The sequence below is a fragment of the Zalophus californianus genome, chromosome 12, assembly GCF_009762305.2.
Source record: "Zalophus californianus isolate mZalCal1 chromosome 12, mZalCal1.pri.v2, whole genome shotgun sequence".
NCBI lineage: Eukaryota > Metazoa > Chordata > Mammalia > Carnivora > Otariidae > Zalophus > Zalophus californianus.
The window spans coordinates 9,670,187-9,694,349 of record NC_045606.1 but is presented as its reverse complement, the minus strand read 5'-3'; the positions used below and the strand labels follow the sequence as shown (position 1 = coordinate 9,694,349).

Below are 24,163 nucleotides of genomic sequence, written 5' to 3'. Positions count from 1 at the left end.
TCCCTTTATCCCTACGCTCTGAAGAGTTTTAATCAGGAAAGAATGCTGTATTTTGTCAAATGATTATTCTGCACCAATTGAGAGGATCATATGGTTCTTGTCTCTTATTTATGTGTTCTATCACACTGATTGATTTGCCAATGTTGAACCACCCTTGCATCCCAGGAATAAATCCCACCTGGTCGTGACAGATAATCCTTTTAATGTACTGTTGGATCCTGTTGGCTATGATCTTGTTGAGAATTTTAGCATCCATATTCATCAGGATGATATTGGCCTATAATTCTCCTTTTTGTTGGGATCTTTGCCTGGTTTGGGGATCAAGGTAATGCTGGCCTCATAAAAGGAGTTTGGAAGTTTTCCTTCTGTTTCTGTTTTTTGAAACAGCTTCAGAAGTATAGGTGTTATTTCTTCTTTAAAAGTTTGGTAGAATTCCCCTGGGAAGCCATCTGGCCCTGGACTCTTGTTTTTTGGGAGGTTTTTGATCAGTGCTTTAATTTTGTTACTAGTTATTGGTCTATTCAGATTGTCAATTTTTTCCTGTTTCAGTCTTGGTAGTTTGTAAGTTTCCAGGAAGGCATCCATTTCTTCCACGTTGCTTAATTTGTCGCTGACAGTAATTTCTAATAATTGTTTCTATTTCCTTCGTGTTAGTCGTGATCTCTCCCCTTTCATTCATGATTTTATTGATTTGGGTCCTTTCTCTTTTCTTTTGGATAAGTCTGGCCAGTGGTTTATCGATCTTATTAATTCTTTTAAAGAACCAGCTTCTAGTTTCGTTGATCTACTGTACTGTATTTATGGTTTCTAATTCATTGATCTCTGCTCTAATCTTTATTATTTCTTTTCTCCTGCATGGTTTAGGTTTTATTTGTTGTTCTTTCTCCTGTTCCTTTAGGTATTAGGTTAGCTTGTGTATTCGGGATTTTTCTACTTTTTTGAGTGAGGTTTGGATGGTTATGTATTTCCCCTGTAGGACCGCCTTTGCAGTATCCCATAGGTTTTTTTACTGATGTGTTTTCATTCTCATTGGTTTCCATGCGTTGTTTAAGTTCTTTAATTTCCTGGTTGGCCCAAACATTCTTTAGCAGGATGGTCTTTAGCTTCCAAGTGTTTGAATTCCTTTCAGATTTTCTCTTGTGATTGAGTTCCAGTTTCAAAGCACTGTGGCCCTTAGAGATTCTATACTGTCACTAATATTGTGGTCTGAAAATTCAAAGCACTGTGGTCTGAAAATAGGCCGGGAATAATCTCAGTCTTTTGGTATCGGTTGAGACCTGATTTGTGACCCAGTATGTGGTCTATTCTGGAGAAAGTTCCATGTGTGTTCAAGAAGAATGAGTATTCTGTTGTTTTAGGGTGGAATGTTCTGTATATATCTATGAGGTCCATCTGGTCCAGTGTGTCATTCAGAGCTCTTGCTTCTCTGTTGATCTTCTGCTTAGATGATCTGTCTGTTGCTGAAAATGGAGTATTGAGGTCTCCTACAATTAATGTATTGTTATCAATATGTTTCTTTATTTTGGTTAACAGTTGGCTTATGTAGATGATTGCTCCCATGTTGGGGGTGTAGGTATTTACAATTGTTAGATCTTCTTGTTGGCTAGACCCTTTAAGAATGATATAGTGTCCTTCTGTATCTCTTACTACAGTCTTTAGCTTAAAATCTAATTTGTCTGATACAAGAATTGCTACCCTGGCTTTCTTTTCTTTCTTTCTTTCTTTCTTTCTTTTCTTTTCTTTTTTTTTTTTTTTTTTGTTGTTCTGGATCATTTTCTTTCTTTCTTTCTTTCTTTTTAATGTTTTATTTATTTATTCGTGAGAGTCAGAGAGAGAGAGAGAGAGGCAGAGGCAGAGGGAGAAGCAGGCTCCCCACCTAGCAGGGAGCCCAATGCGGGACTCGATCCCAGGACCCTGGGATCATGACCTGAGCGGAAGGCAGACGCTTAACCATCTGAGCCACCCAGGCGCCCCCCCCCCTTTTTTTTTATTAACATATGATGTATTATTTGTTTCAGAGGTACAGGTCTGTGATTCAACAGTCTTGCACAATTCACAGCGCTCACCATAGCACATACCCTCCCCAATGTCTATCACACAACCACCCCATCCCTCCCACCCCCCTCCACTCCAGCAACCCTCAGTTTGTTTCCTGAGATTAATAATTCCTCATATCAGTGAGATCATATGATACTTGTCTTTTTCTGATTGACTTATTTCACTTAGAATAATACCCTCTAGGTCCATCCCCGTCTTTGCAAATGGCAAGATTTCATTTCTTTGATGGCTGCATAATATTGTATATAAATACCACATCTTCTTTATCCATTCATCTGTTGATGGACATCTAGGCTCTTTCCATAGTTTGGCTATTGTGGACATTGCTTCTATAAACATCGGGGCGCACGTACCCCATTGGATCCCTACATTTGTATCTTTGGGGTACCCCAGCTTTCTTTTGAGTTCCGGTGGCATGAAAAATGGTTCTCCATCCCCTCACTTTCAGTCTGGATGTATCTTTAGGTTCAAAATGAGTCTCTTATAGCCAGCATGTGGATGGGTCCTGTCTTTGTATCCAGTCTGCAACCCTTGCCATTTCATGGGAGCATTTAGGCCATTCACGTTGAGAGTGATTATTGAAAGATACGATTTTATTGCCATCATGTTGCCTGTGAAGTCCTTGTTTCTATAGATTGTCTCTGTAAATTTCTGGTCTATATTACTCTTGGGGTCTTTCTTCTTTTATAGAAACCCCCCCCCCTTAATATTTCTTGCAGGGCCAGCTTGGTGGTCACATATTCCTTCAGTTTCTGCTGGTCTTGAAAGCTCCTTGTCTCTCCATTCCAAATGACAGCCTTGCTGGATAAAGTATTCTGCATGTTCTTCTCATTTAGTACCCTGAATATGTCTTGCCAGCCCTTTCTGGCTTCCCAGGTCTCTGTAGACAAGTCTGATGTTATTCTGATGGTCCTCCCTCTGTACGTAAGAAATCTCTTCCCCCTAGCTGCTTTCAGGATTGTTTCCTTGGATTTAAGATTTGATAGTTTTACTATTATATGTCAAGGCATTGATTTGTTCTCTTTGATCATGGGATGGGTCCTCTCTGCCTTTTGGATACAAATGCTTGTTTCCTTCCCCAGATTAGGGAAGTTCTCAGCTACAATTTGCTCAAGTATATCTTCTAGACCTCTCTGTCTCTCCACCCCCTCAGGGATCCCAGTATTCTGACATTGGAACGTTTCATGGTGTCATTAACCTCTCTCAGTCTGATCTCTTGGGCTTTAATCTGTTTTTCACAGGTCTCCTCGGTTTCCTTCTTTTCTGTCATCTTATCTTCTAGCTCACTAATTCATTTTTCTGCCTCATTTACCCTGGCAGTCAGAGTATCCAGTTTAGACTGCATTTCATTCATAGCATTTTTAAGTTCAGCCTGATTAGATCTCATTTCTGCCCTTAGAGATTCTATACTGTTGCTAATATTTTTCTCAAACCTAGATATTGACTTCATAATTTCTACTCTGAAGTCTGTCTCTGACATCTTGCTTTTATCCGTATCCATTAGGTCTGTGGCAGAGGCCACAGTCTCTGATTCTTTTCTTTGTTGGGGCTTCCCCCTCTTAGTCATTCTGTTGAGGTGTGGTTGAGGGAATGTGCAGAATCCAAAGTATTAACCAGGACCCAAGCAAGATGCACCTGTTTTGTAGGGACCTTAGGGCTGTCTGCCTCTTGTTCTTCCAGCCTGTCTTCTGGGGGAGGGGCCTGCCGCGATGTTACTCAGGCAACCCTGCTTGGGCAGAGTTGTCCTGCCCCCTGTTAGGAGGAGTTTTAAATCAGTTAAAACTGGTTTTTGGGGCTTTTGTTCTCTTGCGGCTTTCCCTGGCGGTTTTCCACATCTCCTACGAGAATCAGAGCAGAAGTAACTGCATCTAAACCTCTGTCTCAGAACAGAGAAATTGCAGTCTGCTCTTCCACTCAGCTCTCCAGGACTCATAGTCTCTGTGTCTGTCTGCACTGCTAAAAACCTTAGCCTCCCCTGTTGTGTGCCCCACAGCAATACTCCCATAGGTCGATCCCAGGGCCAGGCACATCTCTGCCCTTTGTGCTTCTAAAACCATGAGCCACCCCTGGTTCGTGCGTGTGCACTTGCAGCTCCTGGATCCTGTCTGGGGGCTGGACTAAAGTCCTTTCCCTGCTGCTACCCGTCTGTGAGTCTGTGCCCGGTCCCCAGTGCAGGATGCTTTTGCATTCCCGTGTTATCTCACCTTCCCAGCGCCAGCTTATGGCGGCTCCCTCCCCTTTCTGTTTATCTTCCAATGTCTGCCCGCAGAATCACAGCTCCACGCTTCATACCTGGGGACGGGTCATGTTTTTCTGCTTGTAGAGATCCCGATGTATATTCTTACATCTCAGGCTGATTTTGTGGCTGTTCAGAATGGTTTGGTAGATATCCAGCTAAATTCAGGGGACTGTTGGAATAGGGTCCTCTACTCCTCCGCCATCTTTCTGATGCTGTGTTCTTCTAAGTGAAAGAAGTGGCATCCAATTCAATTTGTCCATTCATAATTATATCCTAGGATTAAGGTGGTGTCTGCCAGGTTTCTACAGTGAAAGTTACTTTTTCCCACTTTGTATTAATGATTATTTTGTGGGGAGGTAGTTTGAAACTTGATAAATACCCATTATTTATCACACTTCTGATTATTCATTTATGAATTTATATCAGTATGGATTGATTCATGGCTTCTTTTTTTAATTAAATGTATTATAATCTACTTTATTTATTTTGATATTAAAATTGTTTCATATATGATTAGTGGGGACCTTTTTATTGCTAGCTCTTGTGTCATTTAATCGTATTTCCATTATTCTTTGAGCAGTTCCTTGCTTTCCGGCATAAACTGGTTTGTGTTCATTGTGTGCTTTCTCTGCCTCAGCTGTGCACTTAGCCATTTCTCCAAGGAGCTAAGGTTCATTTAGTGGTGAATGTTTTTTTTTTTTAATTTTTAAATTGAAATATAACTGACACATAACATTATATTAGTTTCAGGTATGTAGTGTAATTATCCCATATTTATATATATTGTAAAATGATCATCACAATAAGTTAACACCTATCACCACACAGTTTTTTTTTCTTGTGATGAGAACTTTTAAGATCACTTCTCTTAGCATCTTGCAAGTATATAGTACAATACTAACTATTGTAACTATGCTGTACATTATATTTCCATGACATTATCATTCCAGTTATAATTGGAAGTTTGGACCTTTTGACTACCTTCACCTATTTTGCCCAGCCCCTAGCCCTACCTCTTACAGCCACCAACCTGTTCTCTGTATCTGCTCAGTTTGTATCTGTCAGTTTGCTGGGGTTTTTTGTTTTTGTTTGTTTGTTTTTTAGATTCCACATATAAGTGAGATCATGTGCTGTCTGTCTTTCTCTGACTTATTTCAGTTAGCATAACGCCCTCAAGGTCCACCTATTTTGTTGCAAATGGTAAGATTACCTTCTTTTTTATGGCTGAATAATATCCCATTGTATATTTATGTCACATTTTCTCTGTCCATTCATTCATCAGTTGACAGGTTGTTGCCATGTCTTAGTAAATAATACTACAGTGAACATGAGGGTGCAGATACCTTTTTGAATTAGTGTTTTCATTTGCTTTGGATAAATGCCCAGTAGTGGAATTGCTGGATCATGTGGTAGTTTTAATTTTTGGAGGAAACTCCATATTGTTTTCTATGGTGGCTGCATCAGTTTAGGTTCCCAGCATCAGTGCAATAAATTCTATTTTGATATCAAGATTTGTACTCTAGGTGTGATCAATAAAGAGATCTAGGAATATGTGTATATGAATCGGTGTGTATGTATGTATGCTGTAGTTACCACATGTGTTTATCACAATAGATCATTGAGTGAATGATAGAAAAATAAGTAAAGATTCAGTTGAAAGGTAAAGTCTTTTATTTATTTAGTTATTTGTTATTTAAATTCAATTAGCCAACATATAGTACGTCAGTAGTTTCAGATGTAGAGTTCAGTAATTCATCAGTTGCATATAACACCCAGTTTTCATCACATCATGTGCCCTCCTTAATGCCGGTCACCCAGTTACCCCACCCCCCACCCACCTCCCCTCCAACAACCTTCAGTTTGTTTCCCATAGTTAAGAGTCTCTTATGGTTTTTCTCCCTCTCTGATTTCTTCCCATTCAGTTTTCCCTCCCTTCCCCTATGGTCCTCTGTGCTGTTTCTTACATTCCACATATGAGTGAAACCATATGATAATTGTCTTTCTCTGATGGGCTTATTTCACTCAGCATAATTCCCTCCAGTTCTATCCATGTCGATGTAAATGGTAAGATTTCATCCTTTTTGATGGCTGAGTAATATTCCATTGTGTGTGTGTGTGTGTGTGTGTGTGTGTGTGTGCCATATCTTTGATAAAGTCTTTTTTTTAAGATTTTAATTAATTTATTTAGAGAGAGAGAGAAAGAACATGAGTGGGGGGGAGGGCAGCGAAGTGGGGAGAGAGAATCTCAAGCACACTCTGCGCTGAGCATGGAGCCCAATGTGGGGCTCAATCCCACAACACTGAGATCATGACCTGAGCTGAAATCAAGAGTCAGACACTCAACCAACTGAGCTACTCAGGCGATCTGAAAGATAAAAAAATTCTTTAATGACCAGGGATATGGAAATATAGAAATGGAAATATATAACTAGTTCTGGAGAGAATATAGCATGGTCCAACTTCCCAGATGCCCAAGTCCCCTCATAGGCATGTAAATATGGATAAAACCACCACAGGGGAGAAGCTTCTGTTTATTGTAAGAAGCTTTCTTTGCCATATTCATGGGCTAGGTAGTGGGCGGAAGGAATCTCACTCTCCCACACACCTAACTCTGTGGAGATTCAGGCGATGTGCCTGCTTACTCATAAGGTGCAAGAGCAAGCCCACCCCATTCTGCAGTTTTCTGTGAAGCTGGGATAAACAATGGCCAATATCCCAGGAGCACCTCCCAGTGTCCCAGATTTCCCTCTGTGTTTATGTGAAAGTATAGATCTTAAACACACTTTATACTTAATCACAAAATAGTTCTTAAATAGATATTTTTTCCAGAGAGGGTATCAGCATGGCCAGCAGGCATGTGAAAAGATGCTCAATGTCACTCATCATCAGGAAAATGCAGATAAAACCACAATGAGTTACGATCACCTCACACCTGTTAGAATGGCAAGAAAAAAGGAGACAACAGGTGCTGGTAAAAGGTGAAAAGGATAGTCCATATACATTGTTAGTGGGAAACAGTATGGAGGTTCCTCAAAAAATTAAAAATAGGTCTACCATACAGTCCAGCAATTTCACTTCTGGATGTTTATCCAAAGAAAATGAAAATGGGATTTTGATAAGATATATGCCCTCCCACATTTATCACCACATTATTCACAATAGCAACAACCCAAATGCCCATCAACAGATGAATATTTTAAAAAGGTGTGGTACATACATGAAGTGGAATATTCAGTTACGGGAAAGGAGGATGTCCTGCCATTTACAACAGCATGGGTATATCTTGAGCAGAATATGCTAAGTAAGATAAGTCAGAGAAAGGCAAGTACTATATGATATCACTAATATGTGGAGTCTAGAAAGTCAAACCTGTAAAAAAAAACCCAATGAAACGGTGATTAACAAGGGATAGGATGTGTGTGGGGGTAATATTTATAAAGTTTAAGGGTACAAACTTATAACAAGTAGTAAATAAGCCATAAAGATATAAAAATAAATTAAAAGGGAAACGCTAAGCAAAGCATACTTGAACCAAAGAGCTTTAATTGTACTTTAAGTTTTTCTTGGTGGTTTTGTTTTTGTTTTGTGGACAAAACAAAAGAGGTCAGTAATATGGGGGGAATGTATATGAGAAAAATAGACATGTGAGACTAGTTGAAAATAAAGAGCTATCAAAGAGGGGGGAAAATAGTTCTGGTACTTTGTGAAACTTCTAGCCTAATAAGAAGAAGCCACCAGAGCAAAACTTTTTAACAGCTTTATTTTATAATCCAAAATTTTGGTTATGAATATATTGTTTGTCTTCCCTTCAACCTGGGTAATTTGAGAAAAATCACTTGGTTCTTCCAGCTCTTTGAAATAGTCTAATTTTAGCTCCTCTCCAGTCCCCACAGTTCCTAGTCTTCGTGTTTCTTAGATTTTTATGCTGTGCTGTCCCCTTCTGGCTAGAAGAGAACTTAACACTCGGCTCAGACACTTCCCTGATCTCATCTTGCCTTTGGGGCAGGTGGATGCCATCTTGCTTTCTTAGATTTTGATTTCTCTTTCAAGCCTGGCCCTGGCACCACCTTCAGCTGGGTTATGTAAGGGTGCAGGGGTACCACAGTGGTTCCGCGGCCTCTGTACCCTGTGCTGGGGGAAGACAGGCCTGGAATCTGGGATGCACATCTATACACAGCTGATGATGACTGCCTTTTTCACCCCCATTTTTCGTCATGACAGGGAAGGTCTTGCATGAGGAGCATGTTGAACTCTTGATGGAGGAGTTTGCATTCCTGAAAAAAGAAGTGGTGGGGAAAGACCTGCTGAAAGGTTCTCTTCTCTTCACAGGTCAGTTTGAGGTGGGATCGCAGGTCATGTGGAACGGGGGAGGCTGGTAGGCTAACTGGGTTCTTTCCTAGTTCTCTAGGATGTTAGTTTGGATTCATTGTCGCTAAAGACTCTCAGACTGAAGGCCAATTTAATATTATCTGCCCATGCTGCCACAAACAATAAAAATACCTATTTTTCTTCTTTCTTCAAATGAGATTTAAGTGCTTTTGTGGGCCTTAGGTAAAAAGTATGTTAGAGATTTTAAATTTACTAATGCTTCCATCCCAACCTATTAGGTGTAGAATTTTCCTTATTAAATCTTAACAAATTGGAGATTATTTTTCCGTAGGAGGTTCAAAATGGACTGAGACAGGTTCTTGGGGAGAGAACATTTTTATCCTCTTTGCAGAGCAAACAATATGCATAGCCCCTTTCTTCCTCCAATAAGTTAACGAGGACATTGGCTGCAGCCAGAATATTTGACCTACTGTATATCTGATTATTTATATTGGTCATTATTTGAGTAGCTCCATTAGCAATAGGAAATGAGCATCCTTGAGGCTCCTGCTCTTGGGGTGACCTTTGTATGGACTCCTTATCTGGCTAGGGTATCTGGGCCACCTCTCCTGAGGGCTCTCCTTATGAAAGCAAAACCCTGACGTGGCCAGGCATTGTTAAGTGGCAAAACCATTCATCTCATGAACTTCCAGGAAATAACAGTGGAACATCATTTCAAAATCCACCTTCATCTTTTAAACTAATGATAGGGTTGTTGTAACAAATAATAACCACTAATCTATACAAGGAACTGTGCTAAGTATGTGACATGCACTCATTCATGTTAATTCATATGACAGTCCTATAAAGTGTGTATTTATACCCCCATTATACAGGAAAAAAAGGAAGATCAGAGATGTGAGTAGCTTCACAGAGTTGACAAAAACAGCCAAGTGGCCAGGCCAGGTTGGAGCTCAGGCCTCTGACTTCATGGCTCAGACATTTGATGGCCGCTGTGTCCTCTCTGAACAATAAGAGCAAACAGTAATCGGCCGAGGGGAAACCTTTCTTTTGTGAGTTCGATACCTAGGTCCTAGCACTTCCAAACCATGTTGCCTATGAGACTTATAATTTTGTTGGCTTTTATTTATAACATATTTATTTATAACTTTTATAATTTATAACTTTTAATTATAACTTTTTTAAAGCATAGGCATAATTATGAATTTGAAGTCAGTATCAAATTTATAAGAAATCATTGGTTTATAAACAATGTAACAGGTATGTAGTCTTTTAAATTTGGATTGTGTTTAAAATTTGGGCCGAGGACAGTCAGGAGCAATATCTTGACCACACGTATTTCTCACACAAATATTCTTTTGAATGTGCTTTGATATAGGAGATTATGAAGACTGAGAAAACACGACACTGTATCACTTCCATTGATATTGACATAGTTTGGAGGCATTGCTGTTTCCTTCATAGCTCTCACGGCGCCTTCAGCCTATTGTCATTTACACAGATAGTTACACGGTATTTATCAGAATATAGACTCGGGCTGAAATACCTTGATTCTTCTTCTTGCACAAGACTTCTTTAAATCACTGACTGAAGACGATGTTGATGTTTGTATATATAAGTGTACATGTGTTTACTATACGTAAACTATACATCATATATGGGTATATCTAATATATATATATTAGAAGCCTGAAATATTTTTATTATCCTGTGGGCTAGATGGACTACTATTTCCAATAAAAGGTCTTATTTTCCTAACAAAATTGAATTAAATAAACAAGAAAAAAGAGAGATGCTTTTATGAGAGTTTTCATTCAGGCACCTAAATATTCGGAGTCATCTTGCACACCATGTGGGGAGGCAAGGTCACCCTACCACAGCCACCCTGCCCACAAGCTCCCTCTGCCCTCCACCTTACTTCCCAGTTCCCATGGTATTTGTGATTCTCCGCAGCTAGCCCATTAGAAGAAGAGCGGTTTGGCTTCCCTGCGTTTAGTGGCATTTCTCGCCTGACCTGGCTGGTCTCCCTGTTTGGGGAGCTCTCGCTTGTATCCGCCACTTTGGAAGAGCGAAAGGAAGATCAATATATGAAAATGACTGTGTGCTTGGAGACAGAGAACAAACGGTAGGTTGCGAGAAACTGAGGAGCAGGAAACTTGAAGACATTGTCCTGTGTTCCCAAAGGAGAATCTAGACAAAGCCCAGAGGGCCTAAACTCCCCCCCCCCCCCGACTCTGGAAGGGCTGTCTGCTTTTGTAGACAGAAGAGGTGCTGCGATTTCACTTATGTTGCTTCATTTCATCCTCACAGCAGCTTGGAAGGTAAATAAGACAAACATGAGCCCCTTGCCAGGAAGTAAATAGAGGCTTACAGAATTTGAGCAGGTTGTGTAAGCCACACAAGGAAGCAGTACCAGAGGTGGTAGCAGAAATCCAGTTACCTCCGTGACCCGAATGTTTTCCAGCATTTCATTATGAAAGTTTCAGACATACAGTATGTGAAGTTGGAAGAATTTTGCCGTGCATACCCAAATTACTACCCAGATCTTGCCATTGACATTTTACCCTGCTTGTTTATTATCACATGGCCAATTATCTCATCCCTCAGTGACCAAAATTTAAAGTTTTGTTTCTCAGCTTTATATCATACTGTCATACTGTTCCCAAAATGTTCTAATTCTTTATTTTTTATACCAAGGCTTTTAAAACAAAAGTACATTCATAGTTTTCCTTAAAAAGCACTTAGGCTCTGTAAAATATTTAAAACAGCAAGTGTTTTGTGGTGTTTCTATATGTGTTCCCAGATAGGTGGGTCTCTTGATAATAAAAGAAACAGGTGGGCATTTACAAAAAGAGAAAAGTATTTGAGTTCCTGAATGAAGCCTGATCTATGACCATTTGAGGAGTTTCCTCTTTGCAAGGGAAAGGCAGAAGTCACAGATGAAGGTCAAGTATGCAGAGCTTCGAAGTGCTGCATTTGGAGGAATCGCACTGGTAGACCCTGGCTCTGACCACCAGCATTGTGTTAGAATTGCAGCTATGGTCCGACCATCCCCACAGACAGGTGCAGTCTCCTGTAGGCAGAGCTAAAGGTCGCTCAAGGTGCTGCAGGAGCAGAGGAAAGGGGAACCTGGAGAGGTCAGGTCATGCTTTTCAGAGGAAAAGGTGCTTTGCTCAGTCTTGAAATTTGAGTAGGAGTCAGACAGGAAACAAGATGTGAGGGAAGCAGAGACTGACTTGCATTATTGCAAAGGGGAGGCAAGCATCAGGTGAGGGGTTGGGGCAGATGGCAAACATCATATTATAATAAATTCTTAATTTCATATAATACTTTCTACTTCACAGATTGTACTTTTAATCTCACACGACCACAACTGCATAGGGAAAGTGATACACTTCTTATTCATGTTCACTGTTTAGGTGGATCAGAGTATTTTGAATATCTCAAACTTATTTGTATTCAGTGTTAAAGCAGTGAATAAACAGCATTAATGTTAATTTTTGTCATCACATTATGAAATGTTTTAAAGCCTGTGTGCTTTTAAAACTAGCTGTGGGCTGGGTGCCTGGGTGGCTCAGTCGGTTAAGCATCTGCCTTCGGCTCAGGTCATGATCCTGGAGTTCTGGGATCGAGCCCCACATCGGGCTCCCAGCTGGCTCAGTGGGGAGCCTGCTTCTCCCTCTCCCTCTGCCCTTTCCCCTGCTCACACTCTCTCTCTCAAATAAATAATCAAATAAATAAAAATCTTAAAAAAAAAAACTAGCTGTGGGCTGAAACTAGTACAATGTTAAATGTCAACTATACCTCAGTTAAACAAAACTAGCCATGGAAATGAATATTTAAGAAGTGAGACCAACTTTTTGATACGAGTTTGTAAAGATCGTTTATTTTTAAAAATCTGAGTCATAACCAAAAATTTTTAGATAGATTGAAAACCTTTGTTTTAGTAGTTTACTAATTTAACTACTGTCTCTTAGATTCTTTGTCTGACCTGAATATGAATTTTTGATTTACAGGCTATCACTCATTCATACATGAATCATTTTAATAACTTCCAGGATAGAAAACTTGGCTGAATTGCAGCTCTTCAAAGCAAATGGGTCCCTGCTTGGCTTACACAGCCCTTGGTGTAGTGTGCCCTGTGATAAAGAAAAGCTATCTTATCCTGTGAATGCAGTCTTGGCTTCTGACAGTACCCGGGAGGAATGCTTGGGATCTGTGGGCTGCTTTTCTCTCTCCCCCAAACCTTGTCTCAGTCTGCAGGCCACATTTTCTTAAAGCTACAAGAAGATGTCCTTCTAGGGTTATTACTACACATTAGGAAACTCTGCCAGTTGTTTCCAGACACAATTTAAGTTATAACTACCTTCAAACAACACAGTAGAATACAGCAGAACCATAGCTGGGGTCGGGGAGGAGAGGAGGCATGATCTTGAGAAGTTACAATAAAAGGACTAGCAAGACCGAGATCATTACTTGAATCCCCGTTGTGCCAATGCTAGGGTTAGTGAATGTTTATTGAGTGCTTGTTATGTGTGAGGCACATAGCCCTTTAACAAGGATTTTCTCATAATCTTTATACCAACTCTCTGAAGTGGGTGTTATTACTATCACCTGGGAAACTGAGGCTCAGAGCGGTTAAGAAACTTGCTAAGGGCACGAACTGTGTGAGAATCACACTTAGGCAGCCTGTCTCCTGTCCCCAGATTGTCACAGCTTCTCCCCAAAAGTGCATGGGAAGGGCACAAGAGAGTTGTATCCTAGAAAACACACCAGGCCTTGTCTTTCCCTTATGGTGGTTCTCACCTGCCGGCGAGGCAGGTGTCACTGTCTTAGATCCCAAGTCATCCAGGAAATTCCCGTGTAGCTGATTCTCCAGCCCATGTTGTTTCCATCTTACCAGCAGTTTTCACACGTTATAAAAATAACAAAAATACTTTTTTAATCCAAATCTTACGTGGCTAATCAGTATATAGGAGAGTTACAAGTTTCAGCTCTCCTGTTGAAGCCAGCTTCTAGGAATAGTGTCGAAGCCATGCATTCCCCTGCCTGCTCATCCTTCGGGGCCTGGGGAGAGCAGTGTTAGAAATCACCACCTCCACCGGGCTTGCAAACACATGCTGATACTAGGGATGTGTATGTGGCTGAACACCTCCCTGGAGAAGGTGAGCAGTAAAAGGCCTTTTTTGTAGGTAGTCCATGCCCAAGTTGGCAAATACAAATATTTGCAAATGAAGGTTTCACAGAGAGGAAGAGTGGAGAAGTTGTCTGTGAGTTTAAAGCTTGTGTTTTTGTTTGGGATGTCTGGAGCTTAGTGTTGTCCAAGCTCAGAACTTGAGTGGACCAGGGCCATCCTCAGCCCTACTCCATTCAGTTGGCAGTAAAGTGCCAACATTCAATATCCTCACTTAAATACATGACTAGGAGGTTAGGAAACTGGGACTTTTCAAGTTTTTAGCAGATAGGACCACAAAATAAGGAAGTTATTCTATCAGCATTTCCCTTGATGTCTCCCTACATATATGGCTATTGGCATGGCTCCCCCTTTATGTACTTCAGATCTTTTCCTCTTAAACATACACCTCCACACTCTAGTGTAGGTCTTGGTAAGCTAGGTTAGCCAAAGGGGAGGATTCCTTTACCGAGGTTGAAGGCAGCCCTGAGCTCCCTCCAACACCCAAAACATTCTTAAGGGACCTGCTTGGGTCCTTTTCCTGTAACCTCACACCTAAATCTTAAGCTTGATCAGGGACCATCAGTCTAGAGGCAGAAAAACCCAAAAGGTAGCTTCCCTTCTTCCTTAGTGACACTGGTCTAACCTGCCCACCCCAGGCCTGACCTGTTGCAGCCCAAAGGAACAGGAGAGAGGAAATTTGAGGAATGGTGGCAGGGGAGGAAAAGGCTAGAGAACTTTAAGTGTACTCAAGATTTAACACCTTCCGTGTTCACACTGAAAACTTTATCAGTTAGCACAATAGTCCAACAAAATTGCTCTGTCCTTCACCCTGACTCATCCCTTTAGGAAAAGAAAAGGGAGGGGAAAGCAAAGAGAGGTAGCCAGAGGCCAACCACAAGCCAGAAATTTGTTCTAAGAAGAAGAGGGGAAAACTATATATGCGAGTATATATGTGTGGAAATGTTGAATGCAGAGTACCCATATTAATTTAAAATTGGAAAGAGGCTTAAATATTTGGCAATAATAAAATATTAAATTATATAATCAATTGTGCATGGTATGCAGACAAAAATAAAACAACACTATAGGATCATACAGATATTTTAAAATAAGTAAAAGCAGCATAATCAAAAATTACCTATACTTTGATTTGTATGCCAATAGGCAAAAATCCGAAAGGATTGTCTCAAGTTGAAGATTCTTTTATTTAGGTGAAAGAACTGCGGAATTTTTTTTTCATTTAGAACATCCCTAAATTCAATGCCGTATTGCTTTTAGAATGTATTTTTAAAAGCAGATTTTATGTTTTTTCTGTCATGTTATTCAGTGAAGCTTCTTACTTTAGGTCAGAGCCTACCTAGGAGGATTCTCCATGTTTCACTAAGCAGATACCACAGCTCTGACCTGCTAAAAAGACAGAAAAGATAATCCTAGAGGAAGGAGGGACTTTACAGAAGTGGAGCCTGTCCTATTTGGATTTTAGATTTTTGTGAGTGCTGACCTTAGCAGGAAGTTGGAGGGAGGCAGATTCTGAAACAGAAACCGGTGCTTTGTTAATCAGCAGGGATACACTGGTGTTTTCTGCCATGTGCGTTGGACTCATAGACTTCTTTGAGAATGTGATGAAAGTACTTCTTTCCATTAAAATTCACATACACCTGGAAAAAACAGTTTTGCACACAAATCTCAGGTGGTGCATGGATTGCCTGTAGCCCTTATCTGGCTCTCTGTATCTATGAGACTCAGGATAAAAACAAATGAGAGAAAGAGAAGAGAAGGGGGTTGCGGGAATGGGTTAAACAGGTGATGGGGATGAAGGATGTTGTGATGAGCACCGGGTGATGTATAGAATTGTTGAATCGCTATATTGTACACCAGAAACTAATCTAATACTGTATATTAACTAACTGGTATTAAAATAAAAACTTTTTTAAAAAGTTATGCATAAGCCAGTCGCAAAAGGAAAAAACAAACAAACTGATGTTCCCACAAAAATCATTGAATGAATTCCCTTGCCTGATGGCAAAATTTGATGAAGGACTGTTTGGCAGTAAAGTTGGGAACAATCACCCAAGGCCTTTGGGAGGCTGGTGGAGGTCAAGATGCCACCTGAGCCACTCCATTGAGCAGCAGCTTCAGGGAAGATGGGTGCACAATGAAAGCCTGTTACCAGATTCCCGGGTGCCAGCAAACATCCACTTGCCCTCCTTGTAATCTCTGACATTTATGATTTTTGTCTTCACAGTCCACTCACATGGATTGAAGAGAAAGGGCCCGGTCTAAAACGGAACCGACATTTAAGCTTCCATTTTAAATCTGGGTCTCTGGAGAATATGCCAAATGTCGGAGTCAATAAGAATATTTTTCTGAAAGATCAAAATATATTTGTCCAGAAACTCCTGGGCCAGTTCTCTGAAAAGGAACTAGCTGCTGAACAGAAGCGCATCCTGCATTGCCTGTGGCTCGCAGAAGAAATCCAGAAGTACTGCTCCTCAAAGAAGTAAGAGAAGAATGCACGCGACACTTCTCAGATGGGACTATAGTTTCCTTTTTATTAAGAGTTGACCTTTATCTCGATTCTTACAATTAAACATATCCTGGGTAAACAGGCTTTGTTTACTGTCCCGAGCTGTGTTGGGAGTGATATTTGGGAGTTGGGGGCAGGTGTTGTAGGGATGAGGAAAGAACTACGCTTGGTTGAACTGAGCTAAATGCTTCATATGCCTAATTTCATTTACTCTTCCCAACATCCCTATCAGATGGGTATTACCAGGTTTGTTGTCATTAGTACGTTGGAAAATCTTGTCTGAATCACCCAGATAGTAAAGAGCAGAACCAGCCTTTAAACCCCACTCGTGCAAAATAGTGTATTGGAGCCTCCCTGCATTAAGGAATTTTATTTCCCTCAGCAAACTTTCACTGGATGACTATGGTAGGTGCTGGGGATTCTAAAAATGAGTAAGACGTAGCCACTGCCCTTGATAACTCACCGTGTCAAAAGGAAGCAAGTCACGCCAACCAGTCATTGTAATGTCCTAGGTCCGGTAAAAGAGATATGCCCCCGGTCACCTGGAGGAAGGTTGAGGGAAAAGCCTACAAACCAGATCTTGATAACTAGGTTAGCTGTGTAATGGTCAGAGGAGGGCTTTTCTGGCAGAGGACTGACCTGAGCAAAGTGAAGGAAGTGAGAAAACAGCCTGGTGAGTACCCTGGAACAGTGTTGCTGGAGCATTGTGTCTGGAGGAGGGAGTCCCAGAGAGGTAAATCCGATTGTGGGATCCCTATAAGTCAGGTGAAGGAGCTGGGGTCTTATTTGTTAGGCAGTGCAGAGGCATTGAAGAGTGTTATTTAAAGGGGGAGTGGTGTGGTCAGGTTTCCAATTTAGGTAAAGCCCTCGGAAGGCTGCCAGGAGGAGATGATACTGGAGACCAAGGAGGAGGCGTCCAGTTGAGACCCAACAACTGTGTTCATAGTTGCAGCCCTTGACTTACCTAGACTCACTGCTCCTGTTGAGAGAGTGCTGACCTTGATGCAGACCTGCTTTTTCCTTTCATTGGTGGTCCTGTTGCATTTTCTTCAAAGCCTGTTTTAGATTTCTTGCCTTTGTAAATGTCTCCCTCTTGCTTTTTACCTACTGCCACCCCACTGTGAGCTTTAATCAGTTCAGGAGCTAGGCAGTCATTGAAGTCAGCACTCTATTTTCTACCTTGATGTCTATTATTCTATCACCATATACCACAAGGTAAGCGGGCAGATATATTAATTTAACTATAACAGACAAAAATCCTTAAGGTTCTTCCTTTATTTGCCATGTAAAACAATTTAATAAATAGTGGTCAGTTGGTTCTCTTGTTTTATTATTCACATCGAATATCCCTTGAGGCCAGGAAATATTATATCTGTTTTCGTACAGCATCGAGCATGAGGCAAATATCAAATATGATTAAAGTGTAGTGCAATAGCATCTCCCATTTGGGCCTGCTAACTCTGCTGTTTCAAAAATATTGGCCATATTTGATATTAGAGGTGGAGATGGGTATTAAAACCAGAGCTGTAAAGTGGTATAAACCAGTTTTATTCAAGATTCCTGCAATAGAGGAAAACAGACCTCAGTACAGAACCAGGCCCAGTTCCAAATACAAAAGGGACAAGTGGGGGATTTATAGCCAAGGGGCACGGTGGGGGTCGGGATGGAAAATTACTAAGAGGAAACATCAAGGGTGAGGGGATTCTGTTTAAACTAACTTGATGAGGTTCTTGTTGAAGGCAGGTCAGCATGATCAGATACCAGGAGTGCGGGATGAGGGATCTGGTTGGATCTTGAGGTTAGGGATTCTTACAGAACGGACTTTGTAGGATTTTTGCTAAGTTAGGCGATGCAAAGACAGACATGGAAATCCAAAGGTCAAGGCCTAGTTGAGAAGAGGGTTCTGAGGAGCCTGACTGAAGTTTGGTCATAGCCTTTGTCATGGGATATGTAGTTACTAACTGATGACTACTCATCTCAAGCTTGTTTCGTGAGATTAAAAATGGAAACATCCATTAGTTTTACGAATTGGCAAGAATTGCAGAAGGAGAAGGAAGGGGAGCTAGGAGAAAACAGAACCTGGAGAGATGGAGAAGCAGTCTTTTCTTTAAAAAAAACATTTATATTCAGTTTAGGGGCGCCTGGGTGGCTCAGTCGGTTGAGCATCTGCCTTTGGCTCAGGTCATGATCCCAGGGTCCTGGGATCGAGCCCCGCATCGGGCTCCCCGCTCTGCGAGAAGCCTGCTTCTCCCTTCTCCCTCTCCCACTCCCCCCGCTTGTGTTCCCTCTCTCGCTGTCTCTGTCAAATAAAATCTTTAAAAAAAATTCAATTTAGTTAACATACTGTATTATAGTTCCAGGGGTAGAATTTAGTGATTCATCAGTTGCATACAACACGCAGTGCTCATCACAACCAGTGCCCTCCTTAATGCCCATCACCCAGTTACCCCATCCCCCCCACCTGCCCTCTAGCAACCCTCAGTTTGTTCCCTGTATTTAAAAGTCTCCTGTGGTTTGCCTCCCTCTCTATTTTAACCTTATTTTATTTTTCCTTCCCTTCCCCTATGTTCATCTGTTTTGTTTCTTACACCCCACATATGAGTGAAATATGGTAGTTGTCTTTCTCTGCCTGGCTTATTTTGCTTAGCATACTACCATTTAGTTCCATCCACATCATGGAGCAGCAAGCAGTCCTTCTTACTCTGCTGTTTACAACTGCCCTCCTGTTCCTTTGGGGCTGCTGGAGCCCTCTTGGCACTCCCCCACTGCAGCATTTCCCGAATACTCCTTCCTCTGAAGGCCACCCCCCCCAATCCTAACTCTTCCAGGGTTTCACTGACATAAAGCTGCAAGCATCCGTTGCCATTTGTATGAAGTACCCGAAATATGGTGACCTTTGCTTTCTCCCTTGTCTTAAGGCTGTCTTGACTTCCTTAGAAGGCTTAGTGGGAAAGGGGGGATTTGAGGTCTGAGATTTCAGAACAAACTTGGCCTTCTGTCCAACTAGAAAAAGCCCTTTATCCCACTGTACTTGTAAGTGCTAGGAGGTCTTGGACTGTACCTGTATTTTATCCCACTATGTTTGTAAGTGTTAGGGGGTCTTCCAGGAGGAAAATAACAGTAGTGCCCTTGATCCCTCTCTGCTCCTTACCCCCCAGTTCTATGGTAGGAGCAACCTGCCTTAGCGGTAAAGCTGAGAAAGAGACTAAGCAACAAAGCCCAGTCACCCTCTAGGTGTCCCTGAGTTCTCTGTCCATGTGGTAGGTGACAGGGGTAGGCTGTTCCGCTGCAGTGGGGTGGCCTGAGGCTTTGAAAAAAAATTAAGTTACTCTAAGAGAGGGCAGAGTAGCAAACCTTTTTGGCTATAGACCCCAGCCACATTCCCCAATCAGCTTTATCATAATAAAACTGACTTAAAAAAATTTCATCCCTCTCCTGCATTTATAGCTGAATTGGTCCCCAGAATTGGAAAGGAGAAAAGGGAATATTCCTTGCTGGTCCCTTAAATACCAACAGTAAATTCTCTCCTTATGGTCTGAAGGAATCAAGTGGAAAAAAAAAAGAAAGAAAACATTTTAGTCAATGACACTAGAGCTCCTCAAGAGGAGGCTTCTTTTTGGGAAAGTCCCTGCTAAGCCAGTCTATTAATAGAGTTGATGTTGGAGATGGAGGAGGGGGGACTGTAATAGAAGAGGAAGCCTTGGGGACCTAGGTTGATGGGTTGAAAGGGGAAAAAAAAAATGGGCACATCTCTCTGCAAAAGTAATTAACAGGGATTTAATGGGAAGAGGGGAGTAAGAGATCCCAGACAGCTAAGTCCTTGACACTCAAAATAGGGTCTGCTGGCCAGCACCCTTGGCTTTGGCTTGGCCTGGAAACTTGTTAGAAATGTAAATTCTCGGGCCCACCTTAGACCTACTGAACCAGAATCTGTATTTTAAGAGGGTTGCGTGGTGACTCATGTGCATATCAGTCTCTTGGAGCTTGTGGACTAGTAAGGAAGAAAAATGTTACTCAAAGAATAAAAGTTAAAGCACAACTATGAAAAATGTTAAGAAGTGGATTTTAAAAATCTTGTACTAGGGAGGGTTTTTCTAGGCAAGAAGTTAGGAAAGCCTTCCTAAAAAATGCACTGAAGTCCTGATCTACAGGTTTGTGAAGGGGTTTCTGAACTTTAAATGACTAGTCAAATGCAAGACATTGAATGAACTTAACGTCCTAAATTCCTTTGAAGTCTTGTAACATTTCTCTGGTTTCTTCAGCTGCTTATAGACCTGATATCATTGCAAATTATACTTGGGAGCAAATGGAAATGTTTTGGCATAAACTGCCTCACACAGAAAAGTTGCCGTTACTTTATTTTTTTTTCTTTTTAATTTTTTTATTATGTTAATCACCATACATTACATCATTAGTTTTTGCTGTTATTTTCAAATAACAAACTCAGCGATCAGCCCTGCTGTTTAATGTGACAAAGATAAGCTTAGTAATTAAAAAATACAGATCTGATGGAAGAGTAGGGGGACCTCATTCATCTGGTCCGTCAAATTTAGCTGGATAGCAAACCATTATGCACACACACAGATTCAGCCTGACTTGTAAGAAAATACATCTGGAACTCTACAAGCAGAAAAATGACTGCTTTTCGCAAGGTAAGAGGTGCAGAGTCAAGTAAATCTGCGGGGAGAGGTTGGAAGATAAATGGAGGCAGGAGGAAGTCTCCATAAGATGGCTACCGGAAAGCGTAACACCGGAGTGCAATTTTGGAACCCTTTGCAATCTGCTCCGGTGAGAGACATCCCTCTCTGCAAGGGGCTTAGGGGACGAGAAGGGCAGAATTCCAGGTGGGTCACTGTGGTCTCAGGATCGACTCAGAACAAATGGGGGTGCCTAACCGGTAGGGTGCCCGAGCAACGGAGCAGAGAAACTGGTTAAGGTCAGAGAGTCCAGGAAGGGACCCTCGGCTCGGGTCGCCGTAAACCGTGAGCCAGGCCAGTAGGGAGACCGCTCTTTGCCTGAGCACCCTGAAAAGGACTGGAGTGTGTAGGCCATTTACCATCCTGTGAGAGGGACAAAATGGCTGCGCCCACGACTGAGCAACAGCTCTCAGGGTGGCAGTGGCCCTGGAAATGACAGTAGGGCGTAACCATAACCTGGGGGCAGCGGAGAATGATGCGAGTAGGAGCCCACAACCGCTCGCGGTCACAAAGGCACAAAGCGCAGTGACACTCGCGGGTCCCTGGGACTCCCCCTGGAGGATTGCAGTGGGTGCGAACCGTGGGAGTCTGCAGAGTTTGGTGCACACAGAAATGGAGACTGTTTGACCCGGAAGGTTTATTGAAGGGGGACCACGATCTTGTGGCTCTGGGCTGGAGATACCGACACAGCCATTCTTGCTCTGACCCTCTGAAGAGGCATGGAAAGCTCCTAGAGAACAAAAGCCACACGGAGGACCAGTTACACTGAGCCCCTCTCCCTGACAAGGGGTGGGGCAACTCCACCCAACTCCACACCTGAGAAGCAGCAGAGCAGGCCCCTCCCCCGGAAGAGAGCCGGGAAGAACAAGTGAACGACACGCTTAGGGATCCCACAAGACTACAAAACTCCAGAGCCAGGGGAAAATAGTATATTGAGCTCCAGGTGTTTCGTCATGACTCATTTTCCTTCAGTCTAAAATTTTCCTTTTCTTTCTTTTTTTTTTTTTTTTTTTTACCTTATTCCCGTTTCAACTATATTCTTATTTTATCAACTTGTGTTTTTAAGTTGCTTTTTAACTTTCATTTTTTCACATCTACATTTTATAGATTTATGCTTCATTCTTGTCCTTTTTTTCCCCCCTATCCAATTATATATATACAAGTTTTGCTTTCTTTGCAATTTTCAGATGTAGCCTCTTCTGACACAGACCAAAATTCAGTCAGGAACAAGTGGATCACTTTGCTTTGTCCACCCTGTGAGATTATAGTCTCCCTTTGCCCACCCCTTTTTATTTTGTTTTTTGGTTTGGTTTGGTTTGGTTTTGTGTGCTTTTCTTTTGTGGTTTCCAACTGCTTCAGATTTGTGTAGGGTGTATTTTGCTTGGGTTGTGGTTGATATTTTGGACTCTGCTCACTCGCTCACCCATGATTCTCTGGGCAGAATGACTAGAAGGAGGAATTCACCACAAAGGAAAGAACCAGAGGCAGTAGTCTCTGCTACAGAGCTAATCGATATGGATATAAGCAAGATGTCAGAGATGAAATTCAGGATAGCAATTATAAAGTTAATAGCTGGACTTGAAAAAAGCATAAATGACAGTAGAGAATCTCTAAGGGTGGAAGTAAGATCTACTCAGGCTGACCTTAAAAATGCTATGAATGAGATGCAGTCTAAATTGGATGCTCTAACAGCTAGTGTAAATGAGGTAGAAGAGAGAATAAGTGATCTAGAGAACAGGCTGATGGAAAGGAAGGAAGCTGAGGAAAAGAGAGAAAGACAAATCAGAGCCCATGAAGAAAGATTTCAAGAATTTAATGATGTCTTGAAATGAAACAATGTTAGAATTATTGGGATCCTAGAGGGGGTGGAGAGAGAGAGGGCTAGAAGGTATATTTGAGCAAATCATAGCTGAGAACTTCCTTAATCTGGGAAAGGAAACAAGTATTCCTGTCCAGGAGGAAGAGAAGACCCCTCCCAAAATCCATAAAAATAGATCAACACCCGACAAATATATAAGTGAAGCTTGCAAATTTTAGAGCAAAAGAGAATGCTGAGAGCGGCTCAAGACAGGAGGCTCCTTACCTACAGAGGGAGGAACATCAGGCTAACATGAGACCTAGCTACAGAAATCTGGCAAGCCAGAAAGGACTGGCATGATATATTCAGGGTATTCTAAGAGAAGAACATGCAGCCAAGAATACTTTATCCAGCAAGGCTGCCATTCAGAGATAAAGAGCTTCCAGGACAGACAGAAACTGAAAGCATATGTGACCACCAAGCCCTGAAAGAAATACTAAGGGGAATCCTGAAAGTTAAGAGAGAGCCCAAGAGTCACAAAGACCAGAAAGAAACAGAGACAATCTACAAAAAACAAAAACAAGAAAACAAAAACAGGGACTTTGCAGGCAACAGAATGGCACTAAAGTCATTATTTCAATTGTTACTCTGAATGTAAATGGGCTTAATCTTCCCATCAAAAGACATAGGGCTTCAGATTGGATAAAAAGCAAGACCCATCCATATGCTGTCTAGAAGAGACTCATTTTATTTATTTATTTATTTATTTATTTATTTTTATTTATTTATGTCTTTTCATATTCTTTTTTATTATGTTAATCACCATACATTACATCATTAGTTTTTGATGTAGTGTTCCATGATTCATTGTTTGCAGAACGTGCCCTCTTTACTACCCATCACCAGGCTAACCCATCCTCCCATCCCCCTCCCCTCTAGAACCCTCAGTTTGTTTTTCAGAGTCCATAGTCTCTCGTGGTTCGTCTCCCCCTCTGATTCCCCCCCTTCATTCTTCCCCTATCTTCTTTTTTTTTTTAACATATAATGTATTATTTGTTTCAGAGGTACAGATCTGTGATTCAACAATCTTGCACAATTTACAGCACTCACCATAGCGCATACCCTCCCCAATGTCTATCACACAGCCACCCGCTCCCTCCCACCCCCCACCACTCCAGCAACCCTCAGTTTGTTTCCTGAGATTAAGAATTCCTCATATCAGTGAGGTCATATGATACATGTCTTTCTCTGATTGACTTATTTCGCTCAGCATAATACCCTCCAGTTCCATCCATGTCGTTGCAAATGGCAAGATTTCATTCTTTTTGATGGCTGCATA

The 24,163-nt window shown here is 41.5% G+C and overlaps 1 protein-coding gene across 2 annotated transcripts in view; it reads left to right on the top strand.

Moving 5' to 3' along the window:
• BLVRA (biliverdin reductase A) overlaps nt 1-16,424 on the top strand; it is a 57,962-nt gene extending 41,538 nt beyond the window's left edge. For both annotated transcript variants that reach the window (XM_027574626.1, XM_027574625.1), the window contains 3 exons: nt 8,519-8,626; nt 10,580-10,751; nt 16,048-16,424. In XM_027574626.1, the coding sequence (XP_027430427.1) occupies nt 8,519-8,626; nt 10,580-10,751; nt 16,048-16,306 (539 nt within the window). In that variant the 3' untranslated portion in view covers nt 16,307-16,424. The remainder of the gene's footprint in view (nt 1-8,518; nt 8,627-10,579; nt 10,752-16,047) is intronic.
• The last annotated feature ends 7,739 nt before the right edge of the window (nt 16,425-24,163 follow it).